The sequence below is a fragment of the Phaethon aethereus genome (genome assembly GCF_964289735.1).
Source record: "Phaethon aethereus genome assembly, chromosome: 17".
NCBI lineage: Eukaryota > Metazoa > Chordata > Aves > Phaethontiformes > Phaethontidae > Phaethon > Phaethon aethereus.
The window spans coordinates 5,554,378-5,577,125 of NC_138593.1; the positions used below are offsets into that span (position 1 = coordinate 5,554,378).

Below are 22,748 nucleotides of genomic sequence, written 5' to 3' on the forward strand. Positions count from 1 at the left end.
CTGCTGTTTCCTAGTCGCACAGATCGTGCAAAGCAGTCTGTTATAGCTAGCATTAAGAACAGTTCACCTGTAAGGGCTGGGGAGTCTCTCAGGAAAGCAATCCAGATTCACACACCTTTTATACACAAGGGTGCTCCGACCTCCTGGCTTCTTCATCAGCTTCATACGCCCTACCACCACCTGAAACGTCTGGTCCATATCCGTATCTTCAAACCTAATAACGCCTTGAGTATCAGGGCATTTGCGAGAGCCAGGCTGACTCTAATACTAACTTGCTGATTTGGAAACTTAAAACACGTATGCAGACAACAATTTTTCAAAAATTGAAGGTCAGGCACCTGCAACCTTTTCAAGAAACTTCTGGAGGGACACAGCATCCTGCACATGCTTTTTTTCTGTATTCAAGGAGAAAGTAAAGTTAACATAGTATATTTTCCAGTCAAAAGACTACTCTAGTAATGGATTTATCAACTCTTGCCACTAACATCTCCCCCTAGGAATTTTAGGAAATGGGTATTTTGCCCAGATTTCTTATCAGATTATTAAATAAAGGGAGGGCACAGATAGAATATGTTTATAGAGCATATACACAGGTAAGACAGGTGATTTGCAGATTCAGAGCAGGTTCAGTTAAGAACCAGCTCAGGTATTTCATTATTTGCCAGTTTTATTATTATTATTTACAGAACAGATTTCACCTTATCCATTTACCAGCATGTCATATCTGCCCTCTGCCTTTCTCAGCAGGGATTATCTTGTATGTACACAGATGGCTACAGAGCTCGCCTGTCTCTCATCCTCACCTAATCATTAAGGTTCAACAAAAGGTGAACACCACAATTATGAAAGAGCTGACAGAATGTTTAAAAAGCAACAATAATCAATAGCAGCAAATGTACAATTTGAGTGATTAAACCTCTGCCATTCATCACCTAACAAAATGAGTGTGCAACAAAATAGGGAAGAAACACCAGAAAGAAGTCAAATAGGAATTGGAAGCTGATTCTTTACGATGCCAATAAAAAATAATGTCATGTTCTAGAAGATTCAGGCATATTATTCTCACTGGCTGTCACACTACATTGCAGGTCCTCAACTCAAAAACCCTCAGCAGTTTAGCACATTCAAGGCAGTTAATGAACAAATGGACCGTATGTCTTTTTAATACCGTATTTCAAAGGTCTTAAGAGGTGCTGGACTTTCTGTCTCCAAGGATACCCTATTACAGGTGAATGTTAAAAAATTACATTTAAAGAGAATTAATCTGCAAGTTAGTTGACAACAAAGAACAACATAGAAGGTTTTTGCTTGTTCACTATTTATTTGTGGGGTGTTTTTTTTTCCAGTGTGCCCTAATTTTCAATAATTACCATGGAGTAATCCTCTGGCATTCCTTGTCCAGAATTCTCCATCTAGAATAAAGCACTCTGTTCCTATAATTCCTGTACCAATCAACATGTTCTTAAGACCCCTCTTCTCCAGCTCCCTGGACACACACTACCTGGAGACGCAGATCTTGCAGTGAGAAAGCTGGCAGGGAAATGGGGAAAGTTTTGAATAGTGGCCATGGAAAAAATGCACAAATTACAGTGGAAACTGTGCAGGTGAAGGACATTATGCCATACAAGTATCTACCTCTTCCATGGGTTTTAATGGATGTTTTCGTTTCTGTCAACAAGGCAAGACACGGCTATGTGGCTACAAGAGCCACTGCAAAGCAATTATGATAAAAGCCCAATGATTTTTTATAACCTTGGATAAATATCTTTGCCTGTATTCCATCAGGCTTAAGGGAAAGAATCATGCAGTGCTAATATCCAAACAGGTGCTCACAGGTTCTTACAATGTTCTCACATTAAATGTCTTCTCCCATGCTATTCCCATTCTGCTAACAAGAGCCGGCTGGGGTCCCATGCACAGCTTACCAAGATGGGTTCTGTTACACTTTAAAATTAGAAAAGGTGTTATTAAAGTATCATAAATATCAGCCTTTATGGTACCCACATGTCCATAAAATACACCCTACAACTTTTCTCATCAATATCCTTGAGTGCTCTACTGTGACTTGTGTTGCCATTATTGGTGTAGGGTCCTGCAGGGGTCTCAAAAGATGGAAGGCTAATATGCCATAGGAAAAAAAACTGCACTGGAGAAGGGTAAAGTGTGTGCAGCAAGTGTCCTAATAACTTCAGCAGAAGGTATGCATTTCCAGTGTGTCCTGATGCTGATACATACACTTAAGTCTTTCCATTGCAACATTTTGTAACTCAAAAAAAAGAGAACAGGAAACTCGGAATTGGCCAATCTTCTGCTTTGCACTTTACAAATCCGTAACAGCCAGCAGAAAAGACTACAGAAAACAAAGATGGTGCAGAGGCGGTATGTACTAGAATATTAAAAAAACAAAGCTCTTCCTAACATTAAAGCGGTAAAATCATTCTTTTGAAAAACTAACCAGTAATTGAAATATTCAACAGCATTTCTGTTTGGTGCTTCTGAACATGAAATTACATGTTCTGCTAAGAAGCCCAGCAAAACTAACACAAATTAATTTCAGTCTCCAGAAACAGAGAAATGTAACATAACGTGCTGTTTTCATTGTGGTTCTTCCTAAATGGAAGAGTAGAATTTATTTATTGTTTTATTTTAAATTTGTGAACTACAAACCGGCTTTGCTAAGATCACAGGGAAATCTGAAGTACCAAACTCATCTAAGTTACACGTCTTGAAAGGTGTGCACCTGAATCATCATTTCCTAAGCACAAAGTGAAATACTACAAAGATTTGGAGATTTGTGATACCCCAGAGATTCTTCCCTGACACTCCAGTTAATGCAAAGAAGGTTAAAATTATTCCCAGCCTGTCAGTAATTAGGGGACTCCTGCCATTTATCTTTGCTTTCTCTCTTACCCATTATCCCAACACCTGTTGCCTTGTAAAATGCCACCTACTGATAACTTGTGACCTTTGAGCATAGAATTTTGTGCTTCTGGAAAACGGGCTTTTTTTCATCTTTTAATGGAAATGAAGAGAGTGAGTTGCTTTGTAGCAACTGCCAGGAGAATCTATCTTTGTTCTTATAAACCATTTTTGGCCACTATATCACTCGATACTAAAGCAAACATGGATCGTGGGCATGTATGAGAAGAACTAGTGTTTTCTGCAACCATTGGAACGAGGAAAGAAATATTTTATCCTCTCATTAAGGGGTGGATCGAATAAAAAACCCTATACCTCAGGTTATGTAGATAAGATCACCTCCACAGCCTTAACCCTCAATACTCCAGAACTTGTGTGACTGCACATCAGGGTCCCACCTGTAGACTTGAAAGCCTCTTCTCTTATCAACAAACCAGCAGAGATCACCCCCTGTTCAACAGCAGGAACTAGCCCATGAAAACAGTCATGCAAAACGGAAGGATTAGTTCCACAACTCTGATGTGTTAGATGGCCACAATATCAGTTGGAGAGAGCTGTTTCAACTGTGATATACACCTTGGTAATGAAAGCACGTGCCACGACAAAAGAAAAGAAATATTTCTGGTGAAATAAACAATCATGACATGGGAGTAGTTCGGAAGTCGGTAAATAACAATAATAGCCAGTTCTTTGAGTCTGGAAGTGCAGAGAACACCTTCAGCCTTCAATAAGGGCATAATTAACTGGCTATCACTAGGCAAACATCCAGGTTACATTTTTTTAAATGCTCTGAGATTGATTTTAGGTTTTCTTCCAGTGCTAAATAATAACGTGTCAATATTTTCTAATAGATTGTCTAAGAACAAAAATGGGGCACAGCCAGACCTTACACAAGTATACTTCATCCATAACAATGAAGAAATGTGAAGGGGAGAGAAGAGGAAATGCAAAAAATTTCTGTTTGCACTTGGAATTTCTGTATCTAACAGTTTTTTTAGGGAAGACAAAGGCTGAAGAATCAGGTATTTTTCAAGCCCTATAGTTTGCACTGTGACGGTGATGCAACCCATTTGAATGCATTTATGCAGAACAGACAGTTGGATATGTACTGTATTTTGTGTTCCCCAGATAATTATATATTACTCAGAAGTCATGCCATGACTTTTATTTCTCTTCTCACTCTTAAATGAATATGGAGTCAGAAGTCAAAAACTGAAAAAATTGTGATTCAGGAAGTCCTTAAGCACTAGACCAAACGTAAGAGTACTTGTGATTCAGGTAAGACATATACCACATTGAACGGCATGTCCAGGTATACCAGCTCATCCAACAACAAGAGTGAGTTCTGAACACTGGAAATGCCATGAACTCAGCTTCTGCCTCCAAGAAGTCAGTGTACTGGTCAAAAAGAGCGTGACTGGGCCTTCCATGGAAGCTACTGTTTCCACTCATGCAGTTTCACCGCTGAATGAAGCAAACTTCAGAATTTAGTATCTGCTTCTCAAGGTGCTGAAATTTGCTTTTCCCCCACCCCTTTCAGCAGATCACTTGCCTCTGTCAGACACTAGAGGTGTAAAGCAACTACAGTTTCTTACCATAGCCAAAGGGAGAACTCCTACCAGGTCCTTCTGGCTCACGTAGATCTGGGAGATTCCTAGATCAGATGTTGTATCTCCAGGATATTCTACCTGCCATGTGATGAGCTGGGTCTCAGGTAGGTCAGTTAGGTCTTCAATTTCAAAATCTATCTGCATAATTTCAGAGGAAGGACCATCCGCACTGCAAGAGAAAAAGAAAAAGAAAGGTTCCATTCACATGATTGATAAGCCAGCAACATAATTGCTTTTCTATTAATAAAACATTGAATTAAGGCTCTTCCAAAGAGATGATTTGGTGAGATTATAGATTTAATAAATTAATTAATCATTTGCACTTGTCTTAAGATTTCAGGGTATTTCTCATACATTCAAGTGGCTTAGTAACACTCTGTGGCATGGATCACTAAGCACCACTCCATTTTACAGGTGGAGAAACAAAAACTAATCAAGATGAAGCTAAGGCTAAAGCTACAGCCTAAAAATCCTGACTACAAGGCTCTGCCTTTAACAAGCACATTGTATTTCCTCCCTGTTAAAGCAACACATGAGCAAAACTAGTTTTTGGGAATCACTCCCTGAAATGGGAAATCACTACATTAAAAGTATTTAAAAAGGGAGGCAATGGAAGAGAGATCAAAGCTCAGGACGGGGTCCGTGAACCAGGGCAGTAGGGAGCAGAGAATCGGAAAACTTGGGATTACTTTTTGGCTACACTGCTACCTTGCTGTGAATGTCTGTCTGAAGCTCCTTTTGTCCTTTGCTAAACGAGGAACTATAGCTAATTTAGTTTGTTGAGGGAGAAGAGAGTTACAAAACTGGATTATTTAATATTGGCCAATCCTGCCAGGATGCTTGAGTAAAAAATGCTGGAAAAGAACAAAGAGTTACTAGATGTGATTCTCCAGGATACTCTGGCAACACTGGGGTTACCGACACCTTATCAACACCACTTTGTCTTTACATGCTGTCCCTCCTAAGGTTATATGGTTTGTGTAAGTTAATACCAAAAAGAAGAAATGAAGAGTGAAAACTGGAAAGGGGCTTGTTGGTGCAATTCCTGCAAAGCTTCTTATAAAATCAGCTACTGTATAGAGAGCAATGCAGTACAGTTTCTATTCTGTATCTTGGCAAGGTGAGATCTGTCCCGAAGCACTGAGGGATGAACAGATCCTCGGTGTTTGCATGGAGGGGAAAGGAAAGAGCATAATTTCTTTCAGGGGGATAATACCCGCGGAGAGAAAGAATGGCACAACACTGAAGTGTCATGAGCCACATATGTTGGAGAGGGCAGCTGGAAGAAAGAGGAAGCATTTCAGCAACTGATTTAGAGAATCCCAGAACGTGCCTAAAACAGAGCAGGTTTTCCCAGCTGATGGCAAGAAGAGCTAAAACTAGGCATATTTTTTATGAAGACCAGTTATCGTAACAGCCTCAGTTTGGGATTCTTCCCAAAATACTCAGATATTTTTATCATGCTAGCTAAATCCAATGCTTTATCCAAAGCTACTGCTTGAAGAGTTTAATCTGATCATCTTTAAGGTTTGGATTTTAATGATGTATTGAGTCATTGCCATCCTGGATGGAATTTAAAAGGAGCCACCATTTCCAAAATGGAACACATTGTGTTCAGTTTCTCATTTCTTCATGTCAGAAAAAAAAAAAGCACAATTTCTGAACTAGCACTGAATGCAGTCGTATTTCATGCTGACCTAGGTAGGATCAGAAAGCTGCTTTATGCAGCTGTAACTATTGAAACTCAGTTACCTTAATTGTATGAGCAGGAATGGGCAATGCATTGCCTATAAATACTTGGCAGTGATCCTGTTTTGTACAGCATGTTCTATCACAGTTTCTGTGTTTAAAGAACTAATTGAATCTTCATATAATGAACCTTGGTTTTGTGATTCTTTTCAGGGTGCCTGCCTTTGTTACTGCATTGGTGTCTGCTACTACCTGTCACCAGCTTTGCAGAATTGGTGCTGTCACCAGAAGTGTGTCCCGAGGCAGCAGCGAGGGACTGCTGCACAGGAGGGGCCGGCAGAGCAGAATACCACGGAAAAACCAAATGATTGTCAGAAAAGGCAATCAGTTTAATCTTTTTCCAGTATGTTGGGGATTAGGAGAAAAGAAGAAAAATGATTAGGATACAGGAAAACAAAGGAGGGAGGAAAAGACGTGGAGAGAGAAGTGGAGCATGGTCCTTATATTCTTGAACTACAGCTCCCATACGGCACAACTACAGTAACCCCAAAATAATGGAAATATTTTCTTTTAATTTCTCCTTTAAAGCAGGTATTTTAATGAAGCATTTCTTGTACCAAAAAGTCCCCCACTTTTCTACCAAATGTAATTTTGATAGAAATTATTTGCGCTAGTTCCTCTTAGAAATACTAAACACCTCCAAATGACAACATTACAAAGCACCTAAAAAATCAATAAGAATCTCATTACTGCTACCAAAGATGTATTAAAAAAAAAAAGTGAAAAGTGTTGCATGACCTATGATCAGACCCAGGCTGTCAGCACCAGGTCAGGAACTTTTGTTTAATTACTTTCCTCATCACCTACTACGATGATCCTTCCATGTGCAAGTCCCATGGATCTGTGTCTCCAATTTACAGCCTTCCTTGGGCAATATTTAGCAATTGAAATCTTTCAATAGAGAAGTAAGCCAAAAAAGTTACTCTTCAGAAAATACAGCTGAAAAAATGTAAATAGAGAAATTTGAACAAGTAGAATTCATTAACTGAGTTCACTCATAAAAATATTTGTGGCTTTTCTTTCAAAGTCAAGGCTGCTTGGTACAATAGGAATATTTCTATTGGGTAGTCAGCCACTACTACTTGAAATGTTGCACTGCTCAACTCTCCTCAAGGTAGGCACACACTTTATGGTCACTATATTGCAATAGCATGTTGGCAGCTTGTCTTTGCTAACAGTAAAACCATTATTGCTATCAAGAGTGCAGCAACAGCATTAGTTACAATATGGGAGGCTGCACAATTAGAAAGTTTAGAACTGACAAACCCAAAGGTTCATAACAGCAATCTCAGCTGAGCTGCAGAGCAGTCAGAGTGAAACAGTTCTTGGTGCTAATTTAAAGTCAAATCCTTCACATGGAGTTTTGCTGTTTATAGTTGAGAATTAAACTGCAATGGAGTTCACTGTAGTGCCAATAAAGTCTCCTTGTGAACAGAGCCCTGCTGAACTGTCTCCCATGTAGACACATTTTTCAAGGGTCTCACAGCCCAAGCCGAAGAGAAGACAGACAGAAAAAAAAGACAAGTTCATTGGAACGGAGTAGTCTGGTCTTTCCTCCTGTCAGCCAGGACAGCACAGGGATGTTCATATTGTATTTCTTAATCTGCCTTTTATTTCCTGTCTAAGAGAAGATCAAGCTGACAAATGAAGAACAATGGGAAACACTGTCCTCTCTCTAGGGGAGTATTTCCTACCTCCACAGAGCCATTCTGCACCTGCTTGTTCGGACACATCCCTGACCGAGGCAAAATTAAAAAAAAAAAAATCTCTCTCCTGCCCTTTCAGCCTAGGAGTCCTTTGAAATCTGAGAGGCTCGTGTCAAGGCCCTTGGCCAATTGCTAACACCTATGTAATTATGTCAGGTTTATTTAGAGAAAGAACCAGTGACTCCTCTGGGTCTCTAGGGATGGTATGCCCTGCAAGACACAATTTTCAAGAGAACACTCTGTAAATCCAAGAATAGCTACTGGATGTTGGCAGTTTTCCTTGAATTGACTAGGTTTATTCATTCCTGATTTCACTAGCTGTGGTACCAGCTTTGATCTTTATATAATGCTCATAAAACAAGATTTGTTTTGAACCTACTAAAATGACCAGGCATGTAATGTTTCTCATAATACAACTTATAAAGTTTTATCACTGTCTTTAGAAGGCTATAATGAGCACAAGAAGCCTAAAGCCATGAATATGCTAAATAAGATGGATCATAGGAATGTTAATGAAAGAGCCTTGGGAAGAAGAGTGAAAGGATCATAGAATCATACAGTCATAGAATGGTTGGGTTGGAAGGGACCTTAGATCACCTAATTCCACCCTCCCTGCCATGGGCAGGGACACCTTCCACTAGACCAGTTTGCTCAAAGCCCCAAGCCTGGCCGTGAACACTTCCAGGGATGGGGCATCCACAACTTCTTTGGACAACCTGTCCCACTGTCTCAGAAGAAGGTAATCTTTATTCTTTTCTACCTCCACACATGTACCCAGGTCTCCAGCACATCTCCTGCAGGGTATCGAAAGAGTCTGTAGCCTGAAATGCTGCACAGGCCAGGCTGAGAAGTGGAACAGCAGAAAAGGAAGAAATGTTTCCAGGGGTAACTGGAAAAGCTTTTTAGCATGAGAGAGGGGAGAGAGCAGCAAAGCTGACCCCATGAGACCTGAGGGAGTTTGTGAAAACCGTTATCCTCATTTTACAGGAGAAAAAATTAAACTGAAAATTACTTTCCCATAAAAAGAGGGATAAAATGATTTATACACCACAGAGTGTATAAGACGATTTATACACACAAAGTGGTATATAACCACTATTTCAGAAATGAAGTGATTTAAAAATAAGTACAATTCTTTGCGTAAAAATAAGATAATATGCTATGTTGCCATACCAGATAAAAACACCATGCTAGCTATTTTGAGCACTATCAGTTGGGCTGCAAAAAGGTTTTAAGGCTTGCTGTCATCTGTCCTGCCACTGCACAGAGCCAGCAGTGGCACTGCGTTAAACATAGCTTCTTCCTTGTGTGGTAGGAAATAATATAAAACAACATGAGATGTAGAATAAAGGCATAACAAAGAGCAGTGAAAACAAAACATTGCCCTTTAGTAACAGAACTCCACAGTTTCCTGAAAGAATTAATTTCTGATATAGGGGTTTTTTTAAAGCTTTTTCTATAGTATTGTCTTCAGAATTTGAACATTTTCACTAAGAGCAGTTTTACACATCTTTTTTGCCCATCCCTTTTGGAACTGCAAGCCATTATTCCTAATATTATCACTACTTGTTTCCTAACCAAACATGGGGAGGTGAAAGGGACTTCAAAGGACCATTAGAGAATCAGCCTTTCCTTCAGTATATTTGCTTTTTTGTACCTCCTTCCCTTCTGCTTAGTAATCTCTCTCCAAGCCTAGAGGTCCAGCATAGCGCACAAGCATTACACTTACGCTCCGCTAGAGCCGCATATCCCTAGCAGTCCCAGAGGTCTGTGGACTTTATACATTTTGCAATGCCACTGAGAGCACGCAGCCCAGTAACATATTGTCTTCCCACCTAAATAGATTTTGGGAGGGGAAAAAAAAAGAAGAGGAAACCAGAAGAAATTAAGGAAAAAAAAAAATCACAGAGAGAAAAAGAAAAATGACCTGTTACAGAAGGATGTGTGAGAGAGAAAAAAGTAGAAAATTAACTTTGTGAAATGTAGATACAAGGAGAAGAATAGAAAAATAAACAATGAGGCTTGCAGTGCGTAGGTGCTTTGTGAGAAACACCTAAAAAATCCAGATGAATGGGAAATGGAGCTAGTGTAGACATTAGCCAAAAAAAGAAAACACGCTTTCAAACCTCCTTCTCAGCTGAGTCACTCTTTCCACCTATATTTGAAGTGGTCAGGGAGGGATCCTGGTAATCTTTTAGTTTGTCTTCACCGAGAAAAGGGTGCCCGTCTAGTCTTTGCTGAATTCTTAACAAATACCCACAACCGGTTTCAGGAAGGAGCATGATTTTATTTGTGAGGGTTTTTTTGTTTGTTTTAAGAAGCCTTTACATGAGAGTCAAACTGGTGTGGCAGGGGGACGCATTCGCATTCCGCTCCGTATGTGCCAGAGAGACAGAGCGCGCGTCTCGGCTGCAGAAACAGGTACTGCGATGCAATAAAGTGCTTCTGCTTGGCACGTTTGAGAGCATCCTAGAAATTACGTGTATAGGATGTGTAAGTAAAAAATGTGGGATCACTGACAAGGAGAACGTAATACTGACATCTGAGGAATAAGCAGCACAGGATGAGAAGGGAACGCTATGCGTTATGGGAGGCTAATTTATTTGGGCTTTTCTTTGGTGCTCATCACCACACAATAAGCCATTGCTTTGGAAATGCTGATAACTTCTTCCAATTCAGGCAGAGGCGATTTAAAAATCCCTCTGCAAGAGATGATGATGGATGCAAACTTCACATCCATATTTAATCTCTTTTTAATGTGTTCTTGTGTATTTTATTTTTAACTTCAGCAATCAAAACAGGTTGCCTTTAGGTTTCCTGTGCAGGTCTAGCCTAAGCCAATGCACACAAACACGTCCGCTTCAGGCAAGATTTGAACTCTTCAATACAACACGGGAAGACAAAGCTGAGAAAAGCGTTCCTCTACTGACCTGCAGTCTTGGGACTCTGGGCTGGGGTTCGTTTACCAGTCTCACGTGTACAAAAACCAGAAGCTAAGACCCTTCAAAATAATTGTACAGGCAAAGAGACATTCTTTATTTTAATGGATCTGACCTTCTTTTCCTTCTGGTCTCTGAGCCAGAAGTGCAATCAATGAGTATTTTCCAGCTTTTTTGAAAAAGCTTTTATCCAGGATAAAAATTACAGAATTGCAGTGAACTATTTTATCCCTATAACTAGGATTTAATGTAAAAATCAAATATTGCAGGATTTTGACATTAAACATAAAAAGTTAACAGCATGATATTGCCTTTTACCAGCTGAGGAGCTGGCTTGGCTCCAGAATGTGAGCTCAACATATCCAGTGCTTGATCTCTCAAACCCATTCCATAGGTGTGAATCTAGCTGGCAAGGCTAGCAGGATTTCTACCCCTCCTTTGCAGTTGAAAGTAAAATGCATGAGTTTACCCAAAAATGCAGAATTTTATCAAAACAAAACCAAACAATATGGTGCAATACCTGCACCATACGTTGCCAGCAAACTGGTATATACATGCTATATGCATCAGCCCCTGATCCCAGTCTAAACAAATAACAGAAAGGAAGAAATATTTTAGGCAGGGAAGTGAGGCATGTGGCTTGGGGTCGGACCTTCCCAAGGTCAGAGAGGGTATTCTAAAAAAACAGTATCTGTAGAGTCTAGCCTACTGCATTACAGCAAAGATAGTTATTCACCATTGATATATCAAGATAAGGTGATACATACAGCACTACATTAAAGTTTAATTTTATTCATTGTCATCTTACTATTAAAAATTCAGTGATGGGTAGGCTGAAAAGTCGTTTTTCTTGAGGAATCAGTATATGAAGTGAACCAACTAGCAAGAAAAATCACAAAAAAACGAGTCTACTAATCATGTAATGAAGTTATTTTTAAAAATTGATCCATCTCTCTGGAGCATGACATCAGCAGTGTTGGTCGAGAAATATTTGCTGAATTATTTGTTCAACTTTTTTTTGCTATTTTCAAATAAATTATTCACTGTACAATTTTCCAGCTGTTGATAGCACTTTTCCCAAATAACTGAAACCATCCAAAAGTGGGTAAAAATTAGCAAACCTTTTAATATAATATAAATTTAAAACACAATTTCCCACCAAGCCAGCATTTCAGTTCAGAACCATCATTCTGAGCATCTCTTCACAGAGTAAATCCAGTGATCACTTACCACATTATGCTAAGGAAATGGTAAATCAACATTGACTTTATTACACCCAGTCTAATAATCATTCAATAAATTATTCAACACAGTAGTCAGTAAACATCAAGTACTTTTGAAGCAGCCCAGTCATAAGGGAACAGCAGAAAACCACAGTTACTATGCAGGTGGGATCAAATTGCAGGGCTAAGAAAACAGTTTTCCTGACAGTATGAAGTCTAATAAAACACCACAAATGCACTGTCAATCTGGGTTTCTCTACATGCTGTTTTTTATTGTCCTCAGCATAAAAATAACAATAAATATAACAAAACTCACATACAAGCGTGGTAAAACTGCAAAGGAGGAAACCACAAATACAGCCACAAATGTTCTTTATTAATTGGTAAATTTTCTACAGGATCCATCTAAGGCTCAGACTACGTTGTACAAGACAACTGCAGACGGTGATGATTGTTGTCTTAACTGACAAAAGCAAAAAATAGGAGAAAGATAACATAATAGTCATTCTACATGTAGGAAAACCAAGTCTAAAGGTCTCAATTAAATAACACTTCAGTACACATGGAAGTAATGTGCTGATTCCATATCCTTGGTTTGCCCAGGACGGGCAGCACTACAGGAATTTGACTCTTACATCACGACCCTCAGACTTAAGCCTTTAGATAAATACCAGATATTTATCTAAATACCAGAATCTTGAATGTTCCTAAGAAGACCCTTAGGTATTTCATTCACGTTACAATTTTCTAGACCCTTAACACTGTCATGATCACTTCACTATCACTGTCTCCTGAAAATGAAAGAAACCTTTTGCTGAATGGAAGGTGTCGCACAAACATAACACCTATCAGCAGGCAATGAGACGCAGTATATTCATACTAAAAAATTACAGGGCCAGTGCTGCAAATATTTGCTATTGAGTAATCCCAGCACACTAAGTCATGACGTTAAGCACGGTGCTCAGTACACTACCCTGCAGCAAAATTCATTCTGCATCCTACAAATATTTATCCACCTAAAAACTCTTATATACATAAACAGCAAATTTATATTTGTGCATAAATATATGTGAGATTAGATTTGCTGAATTTGGGTTAAGCCTTTTTTAGTAGTTACTTATCCCTGAAAGGCAACCATATAGATAAAGTTATCTGCAGATGCGCTATAAATAAAGCTTCCCTTGAGTTCAAGAATTTGGTGTGACAAAGGCAATAGTGCTTTGTTCCCATGATGACCACACACAAGCCCAAGGGAAGTACTTGGCTCACATGGATGGACGTGCCCATGCAGGAGGCACTTGCTGAGTCTGAGACCTATGCTCTGTTGTCAAACTAGCCCAATTACGGCTAGGCAAAATTGAGCTGGACAAAGAGACAACCCAGTCATTGACTCTGGTCCTCACCTTTGGTGAGGTCTACCTTTTCTATCCAACCATCAGCAATCGCTTACCAAGGAATCCTGATCTTATGCAAATGGTCCAGGAACTGTTAAAGCAAACACAGAGACCAGCTGCCCATACAAAAGCTATGATCACTCATTCAGGATGAAAAAATTTCTGCACAAGTAGGGAGCCAGCGCTGTATTTATGTGCTGGTCTGGACAGGAAGAGACCTCCGTCCATGTGGGCAGTTCCCTGCTACTGCAACCACCATATCATATAATCTCTTCAAAAACCTATCAAGCTCCATTTTAAAAGCGCTTAGGGATTTTAAATCCCTGTTGCCCTGAAAGACTCTCCCAGAACCTGATTATTCTAACGGTTAAAGCAGTCAGAGGAGCCACCCTGGCTGGAACTGAAGCCTTCTATGAACCATTGCTCAGAGCGACCGGACCATAGCACACTCCAGACATGGAAATGGACAGCACGGCCAAATGCAGCTCCACTTCCTACAACAAGTGCTCGTAGCAAAGCATTAAATAAGTCTGCAGACCTTCTGGAAACATGTAATGGCTGATAATAGCTCCCTCAATCAAAATTATTCCTTCCATGTTTCTGTGTCCTCAAATCACCTCCAGCCAAACCACTCCTTCCCTACCCCAGTATCGCTGTAAACAGAAGAATTACAGTTCTACAGATAAATATAAGAGGACTTTGACTATTCACTGACCTAAGTAGGCAGGCTGAGAAATGGTAGGTTCTCACTGCCTTATTTCAATATGCTGTCAGAATGCAACTACAGCTGTTTGCCATTTCCAGAAGTAAAATATCCTTTCAGTAAAAATAATAATACAATCAAACTAATAACTGGAAAACTGGAGGAGAGAGAAAAACAGACATGTCATGAATTAGGGAAATGCCTCATGAAATACTAAGGGAACATGCCTGTGCGAATAAGAAATATCACCTAACGAGAGTGAGGATCTCATGCCATCAGCGTGGTGATATGGACATACCATGCCACATAAACTTCCTTACTATGTGGCAATCTTCCATCTGATGTAATTTGGGCTTTAAAACCACTTTTATTGGTATGTTTGAAGATACTAATCTTGAATCTTAAAAGATTCTGTGGGAAACAACCACCAACTCTGGGAGTTGAGCAGCAGCACAAATTGCACTGCTTCTACCTATAAGAATCTCAGGACTGTACTTAGAAATCTGTATAATTGACAGTGGAAAGCTGTACATCTAGCCCTTTTAAAAGACATATTGATTTCACTGAACTAGAGACAAGGGAAGAGAGATCCTAATTATTAGAATTATGAATTCAGTAATGCTAGTAACCATTCATAGTTTCAACAGGTTCATAAATCATGCACATAATGGGGAAAAGCAGTAAATGAAGATGAAATTCCACTCAGAGGTGTTGCAAAATTTACCACCCTTATTGAAATTTGTGAATCGGATTTCCCTTCATGAATAGCAAAGCTTCACAAGAAGATGACAATGAGATCAGAGGTGAAAAAGTTGTGTATGGAAGCACAAGTAGGACTTCATTTCATGCCAGCCACCTAAATATTAGATTTCTTGAATTATTGACTCTTCTTTGTTTTATATTGTTACTGCTATTATGCTATAGTTTCATAGCCCAATTTTGAGTCTTTAATGTCTTAGTTGAATATAAACGCTCTTTCTTTGCAAGGCTAACATGAAACCGTTGCAAATATACACACTACTTTTCTTTCACTGCAATGGAAAATCCTCAAGGTGTACTAGCTGGAACACACAATCACCAAAAAAACGTAGACTTAAAGTATCTCCTCTAAGCGAGCAAGATGGAAAATTCAGATAGGCCACATCAAACCTCATAACTAGCATAATTCTTGGAATATGTGTGGAGAAATCCAACAGGCAGCTGTTTTGAGTAATAAAAGCAATCAAATGACATGAAGAATTAAAAAATAGCACTGCCAAAATTATCCCTACAGTCTATGAATATAAGCAAATTTTTAGGCATGGTTTTCCTTTTGCTTTACGCAAACTGCTTGACTTCAGTTATGCTTTCATTGCACAGCAGGGTAAGGTACAAATAAGAGCCGCAATGATTGAAGGAAATGGACAATTTTTTCTAAAAACAGTAGAAGAAATAATCCGCTGGATTTTCAGGGGGCCTGAATGTGCAATACTTGAAGTAACATCAAGAAGAGCAGAAGGTTGGTGATTTTCTGAAAAAATCAGTAGGTGAGGTTTAAAAGGCAGAAGAAACAGAAAGTGCTAACTGTCCACAAATACTTCAAGGATTTAAGCGTCAAGGAGAAAAAATTGCTAGAACAGGTAGGCAGGAGAGTATAATTAGAAACAACAGGAAATATGGACCAAATTCAAAGCAAAAGTACAGTAGGAGAGTCTGAAAAGGAAAATGTCAGACACAATAACTTAACTGGAAAGGTTTTAAATTATATAGGATAAAATGCTCGGAAAGAAATATTTTTTGCAGTGGCAGATAGGGCCGTAACAAGCCTTCTTCAGTTTTTGCCTAGTTCCTTAATAAAGAAAGGATTATGCAATCAGTGTAGCTGTGTGTCTGTCATTCCTTCCAGTAACATTAGACCAATTTCAATAAAACGAGGCAAAAGGATAGAGGTTAAGAATTGTTAAGCTTTTTGGAAGCAGGCAGACAGCAGAAGAGAAGAGACCAAGTGATTAACCCCTCTGACAGAAAGGATGCTGCACACTCCCTAAGAATCCACGTACGCACTCATTCCTAAGAAGCAACCGTAGAAACCAGGCTTCTATCTTTTCGCTGCTCACTGAAATAACAGCTTAACTTTTATGGCTCCCTGATTTTCTTTCTTCCAGTTCAGAAGCTGACCCCTGCTCAGCAAACCACTGAAGCAAGCTCTTTCAGTCTTCTGGGACTCAATATCATTTTATAAGTTAAGTATATGTGTAAGTACTCTGCTAAATAGGAATGAATTTAAATACTCTGCTGAGCTAGGTTCTCATTTATCAGCAAAATCACCAGTTCAACTCAGTAAATTCACCAAATTATATGTGGAAAGAATTACTCCTGACCCTTGTTCAACGCTGCATGAAAATGACCCCTGTAGGAAGACAGACCCCTTGAAACAGGTCTCCCACATAATTAAGCGCATGACCTACACTTTTGCTCCCAGACTTCCTGACTGTATGAGGAAAGCAGTAAACCAAAGCTCATAAAGTTATCATGAATAAAGGAGTCTTCCTCTCACTACTAAGCTTCTCAGCACAGACTACACTTGGTATCTGATGGGTTGCTTACAATCATTAGCACAGCTAATGTAAATTTAAGAGGCAATATGACTACTTTCTATATCACAGGATCCTAGGACACACACAATGAACAGCAGTAACTCTGAAACTTAAGGAAGGGAAAAGAATCAAGTCTTTTTCATGGTAAAACCATGCAGTAACATGAATGAATCATACTTCTCTTTGACAATTTCAAAAGAAAAAGAGCTACCAAATATGTCTTTATATTTTATTCCATATTTAATAATTTAGAACTCTGTTCACAAAAGAAGCATCGTGATCTACAAACTTTGTGGATATGTAAAACAAGAAGTGGCAAAGTCATCTCAAAATCTCTGGTGCACAATTTACCAATGCTAAGGAACTAAATATTCTCAAATATGAAATAGTCAAGGATTGATGTCAAGGTTTTTGCATAAATGTGAGATGTGGGCAGATGAATTGTGTGGAGAAAAGATGAAGTAGAAACAACTTGGAAGCCGTTTTTGTAAGAAAGGGAAATGAGAGGGTTAAAGCAGTTAGAGGTTCCATAGCAGATATTTCTCCCACAGGTATGAACACAGTGACATCTCCATCAGTATTGATGAGTGTGAATTAAATTGTGCTCCCTGTTTTTAGAAAGTCATATGTTGAAAATATGCTGACCCTTTGCTCTTCTCATCTGTCTCATAAAATACAGCCAAATTCACAGCTGATGGAAAGAGAAACTTCCACTTATCCTATACCACTGCTGAAACCCCAGGTAAAATTCATCATCAGGACTGGACTGAATTAAGTGTGTCCCATGGCAATGGGTCCCTTCCCAAGAAGGGATACAACAGGAGCAGCCAGTCATGAAATATTGCTGTTGACATAGAGCACTGAACTGAGAACACAGGAGACGCCTGGCTCTGTCACTCCTCCGGGGAGTGACCCTGTGCAAGCTACTTCACCACTCTTCGCTATAGTTTTCGGACTTTCTGAACATGATTCAGGGATTTGTCAGTGAAAATTCTTCATAACAGGCCAGAAAGAAGAGTTCAGGGCTAGATTAGGATTTTGAAAAAAACAGATCTTGATCATTGAAATGCTACGAAAGCAGAACCTCATCCTTTTACATGAATAGGTTAGGCTTGTTTGCAGTACACCCATCAGAGTGGACTACCTTGAAGAACAGTCAGTTTTTCCATATCACACCTTCCTAGTCTCCATGAGCTGCAAAGTCCACGGTAGTCCATAAAAGAAGAGTTAGATTTCAAAAACCGAGTTATTTTCTAGCTAGATTGTTCCACTCCATTGCATTCAAATGTGTAATATGTCACTGGAAAAATGGCCTTGTCAGTCTTTAAAATAAAGATACTAAGTCCTCCATTAGTTTGTTTTGAGGCATTTCAAATCTGGCAACTGTTTAGCTGGTAATTCTGGTCTTCAACAATACAGTGGCATTCCACAAGATTCATCAGGAAAGGAGAAATGAGGAAAAATAAAAGCAGTAGTTGATGATGCAGTTTTCTAAACGACCAGAGATCTGTCTGTTTAAAGAAGAAAAGTTCAGTGGTACATCATTTCCTAACTACATTAGATTAGTAGCATTAACAGTGTCAGCTACGCCAGCTTCCCCGAAAACTACAACGGAGAGAATTTTTAGCTGTGTTTCGCATTCCTACAAAGCCGCCAGTGCTGTCAATGCTGCTGGCTTTATGAAGATACGTATCATTTTGATCTGGCTGAAGCAACCCCAGCGAGGAGCCTGTGCCAGTTTGACATCCTTCCCTTCCTTCCTTCAGCTAGCGTACATCGCTCACAGAGGCACGCCGTAACACACAGCGACACACACAGAACAGACAGAGCTGAAGAAAGCTTTCCAAGCATTTCAGCTCTTCTTTATGAAACATAAATACAGGACACTGAATTCAGTCACAGCACAGTTTCCAATGTTTGACAATATAATCCACTCTCTGCAACTGAAATATTTATTCAGGCACAATTACTATATGAGATTAATATTTAAATCAAGGGTAATTTGTTTTCATTATTACTTTTATTTCTTTTTAAACAATGGTTAGGATTATAAACTGAATTAGATGATTTATTCTTAAAGCGGATCTTTAACATTCTGCATTTATTAATACCAGTCTGAAACGCTCAGCCATTGATCGAACTGTATTTTCCAGAGTGATCGCTTGAAAGAAAAACCCTCATCCCTGAGCTCTGGATTTTACAGCCATTACTGTCAATTATACACCTGACTGTGGAAGCAAAAGAAATTTTCATACATGCCAGCTGTAGCCTTATCCCTGAATTTTGAAGACGTGATTGTTATTTCAAACACTGAAGTGGAGAGAGAGAGAAAAAGGGAGGAAAACAAGTTAGCCATAATGCAGGCAACTGAGATTCGACCCATGTGTTTGGGGAGCTTGACATACGAGTTTGAATTTTTTTTTCAAGAGTATGTTTTGATAGTTGTAGTAATAACCATAACACCAACGTCTCCCTAGTCTCTTTCATGCAGAGATCTTAAAGTATTTTATGAAGATGCAGGTATAGCAACAGGCATCTCACATGTTACAAAAACCAGAAAACACACAAATGTAGTGACTCGAACAAGACGATTTTTGGGACCTGTGCAGCACACAGCCCCTGAGATCCTGGTGACTGCCTGTCTCCAAGGGTGGAAGCAGCATAGGCACGTGGGAGCATCCCTGCCTGGCACCTCGCTAGCACCGCCGTGTTACTTTGGAGACAGAAGGTAGTAGCTCTGTCTGGTGCTCTGCTGACATATCAGCTCGACTGCTGCTAGCCTGCACAGCAATCCATTCGATGGAATAGGGGTGCCAGAGCAGATTACTAGTAGAGTTCGGAAAAGAGGTAAACCCCGGTCCCTGGCTGAAATAAATGGGAATTTTACGATTTCAATGAGGATGCAGTTTCCACTGTAATAGTCTTGGCTCCCTGGACTGTTGTCGTATCCATCAGACACACTGCAGTGGCATTCAGGATGAAGTTTGAACTTACTGTCAACCTACATTTCTTTTTCTAGCAGGTCTCACGCCCTGTGATTCCATCCCAGTTCTTTGTATTCTGACCCAATATTCTTGGGTAATTTCCAGACATGAAACACACATCATCACAACTCCATGGATCTCTTCCCTTCGTCTTCTCTTCTTCTACCTCAATGTTAATTAACTATTAATTTGCATCACTTCAAACAAGCAAATACATTTTTGCAAGTTTGCCTGCCTGCTTTAGGTGAGGAAGGGGTCCACTGGGGATCAGTGGATATAATCTGGCACAAAGCTGAATAAAGCTGTAGTGACTTATACCTAAGATTATCCTTTCCCTTGCCACTAATTCTTCTCTCCTTTCCAGCTCTGTTTTCTACCGGAAGGCATTTCTAAGATTATGCAGCAAGTTTTTGTCCAAGTGGAAGAACAGCTAATCAGAAACCTCCTTGGAGCTCCTGAACTCCATCAGGTTTGTGCTAAGTCCAGTCAGCACTTCCAAATGCTGCACGGCTCACTGCAGGTGCTGGGAAACAATGTGAAGGGCAAAACTGTCAGCTGGACTCTTCCTTCTAGAGCCTAGATGATCAAAGTACCTAAACGCCTGGGTTAACATGCCAATCTTACCTCTAACTTACCTCTAACTATCTACTAAAAGCAGAATAGATGCAGCTTGAAAGACTGAAAAAAGAAAAGCAGAAATTAATACTGCAGGCTGGTTATTAAGGTACTCAGCTGTTATCTTATGTCTCCTGATCTCTTGGTTCGTGTACTGACATAGTGATGTTTCTTTCCAATTCTGCACAAACATTTCAGAAAAGGCTCTTCATGCCACCTGAATGTAGAATGGGAATTGTCTCTAGCTTTACAAATTTCTGTAGAATGCATAAACCCCCTTTGTTCTTCATTCCTACTTGCAATAGTTGACATCAGATTTGGACTGAAACCAGGAGAAAATCCAGTTTCACTCCATTTCTATCAAGAACTCAGGTGGCTCAGAGAGTCTGTTGGTTTTTCCATGCTTGTGGCTGGATCTCTCATCTATCGAGATGCAAAGCCATTTAATTTCCACTGAAATCTGTAACTGAAGTGTACTTAACACAGCAGACAAAAGAGACTTTTAAAAACTGAGATTTTAAGCAAGTCATCCTATAAATACACTAGCATCAAAACCTTCAGTCTATGAGTTGTATACATAGCTTAGCAGATCAACATGCAGGATGCTGCTACTGCGTGATACCTACGCTCCGTTCAAGGTGCAATTGATAGTGATCTACTAACAGCTCATAAAATGAGCAAATACCTTTTCTCCAAATAAGAGGTGGAAAATCTCCTGTATCCACTCAGCTCAATTCTAAATACCGCAGCCAGCACTGAGTGAACAGTACGCTCGGAATGAGCCTGGCCTGCTGAGGTGGCACCACTGCTTGAAAGGATTAAATTCTCTTTCGCAGAGAGAATGCGTGACACCGTGCACAGGACAGGAAAATGGGAACGTGACTTTACACCCTCTGCTGATGATGCTAAGAACCCCGTCTGGGAACTTCCACAAGCTACAAGTGCACAGTGTAGAAAAGTTAGTGAAAACAGACAAGACAATCCCTTTGTGGCTTAAGCAACTGTTTTCTGCTAGCTTCTGCTGAAAAAGCACACACATAGCTTAAAGAAAAATAAAATCCAGGTAAAGGCACACCAAGTTATACTTAGGGAAGACTTGACTTTAAATGAACATAAATAAATTACACTAATTAAATAAATGTTGTTTTGACATTTTGAAAGAATGGAATATTAAAAGAAGGAAAAAGGTAAAAGAAACACGGTGATGATGGTAAGCTCATAATGCAGCAGAAAATGCTCATGTTTGGTCACAGATTTTAGCCAAAGATGACACCAGCTCCAGCAGGGTTCAATTGCTGTCATACTCGGCATCAGAAATACATAAAAAGGGGGTCAAAATACAGTACATGAGCTGACTGGCTTGCTGAGCATTAGGACCTTCAGAGGGCAATTTTACAACCTTTGACACTTTCAATTTTAAAGACCAATTTGCTTCAATTTGAGTCTAATGCAGCAAGAGATGAGAGAAATTGTTAGACAAGTGTTATGCAACTACCACTTATCTATATGTGAAAAAAAGAAACAAGACAGTGTTAGGAGACCCGAACATTTAGATCAAGATACGGTTTTAAAACATTTTAATGAAACATCAAAAGAGTCACCATCATCATTATAGTATTTTCAACTCATATCTGTTTCTTTTAATTTCTAGCATGAACGTAGGACATCTTTTCAGACTGTTTTATGGTGGGATCACCCTGTCCACCAGAGGTTAGTTCCCGCCCCAAGCCTTCCAGCTGGGTGGCCCTTCCTCAGAGATAAGTCTACAGTATGACTGTTGAGTTTTCTGTTCTTCTTTGTTCCTTTTACAACATGTAAATTAGTAAAATGTTGTTCAAAAGCCTAAAAATACTCCTGGGTTCTTCTGGAATGGTAAAACATTAGCTCTAGCCTAAGACATCAAAAAACCCCAACATATTCAGACCTGCAGATGAAAAAGAAAGTCTAAAAAGAAGGATAAATTATATATAAGAACTTGGATAGTTCTCTTGTCTGAGGAGTGGAGCTGACTTAAGCAACCCTATTTCATCTAGGGCTACATTTCAACTGAAATTCTAGAGAGTAAGTATTCCATCTGGTAAGTATTTCCACCCTCTAAAATCCTTTTGTCTTTAACCCTCGTTGTATTGCACCTTGGGACAACTTAGGCCAAGCCTTTGCAAAGTGAATTTCTTCCTCCTGCATGGGAAGTCACACAGGGACAGCACACACCCACCGTTCTCGGAGGCTGCCACTTTTCTGGATACAGTTGGTATATCCTAAAGCACTGCATTATACACGTTGCTGCCGATTAAGATCTATAGCGTCTAAAATAATTGTAGTCCTAGCCA

At 39.5% G+C, this 22,748-nt stretch overlaps 1 protein-coding gene across 1 annotated transcript in view; it reads right to left on the reverse strand.

Annotated features, from left to right (window-relative positions):
• TMEM132D (transmembrane protein 132D) overlaps positions 1 to 22,748 on the reverse strand; it is a gene marked incomplete at both ends in the record, with an annotated part of 259,935 nt that overhangs the window by 91,912 nt on the left and 145,275 nt on the right. Inside the window, one exon of the mRNA XM_082007930.1 lies at positions 4,515 to 4,698. Within this exon, the coding sequence (XP_081864056.1) occupies positions 4,515 to 4,698 (184 nt within the window). The remainder of the gene's footprint in view (positions 1 to 4,514; positions 4,699 to 22,748) is intronic.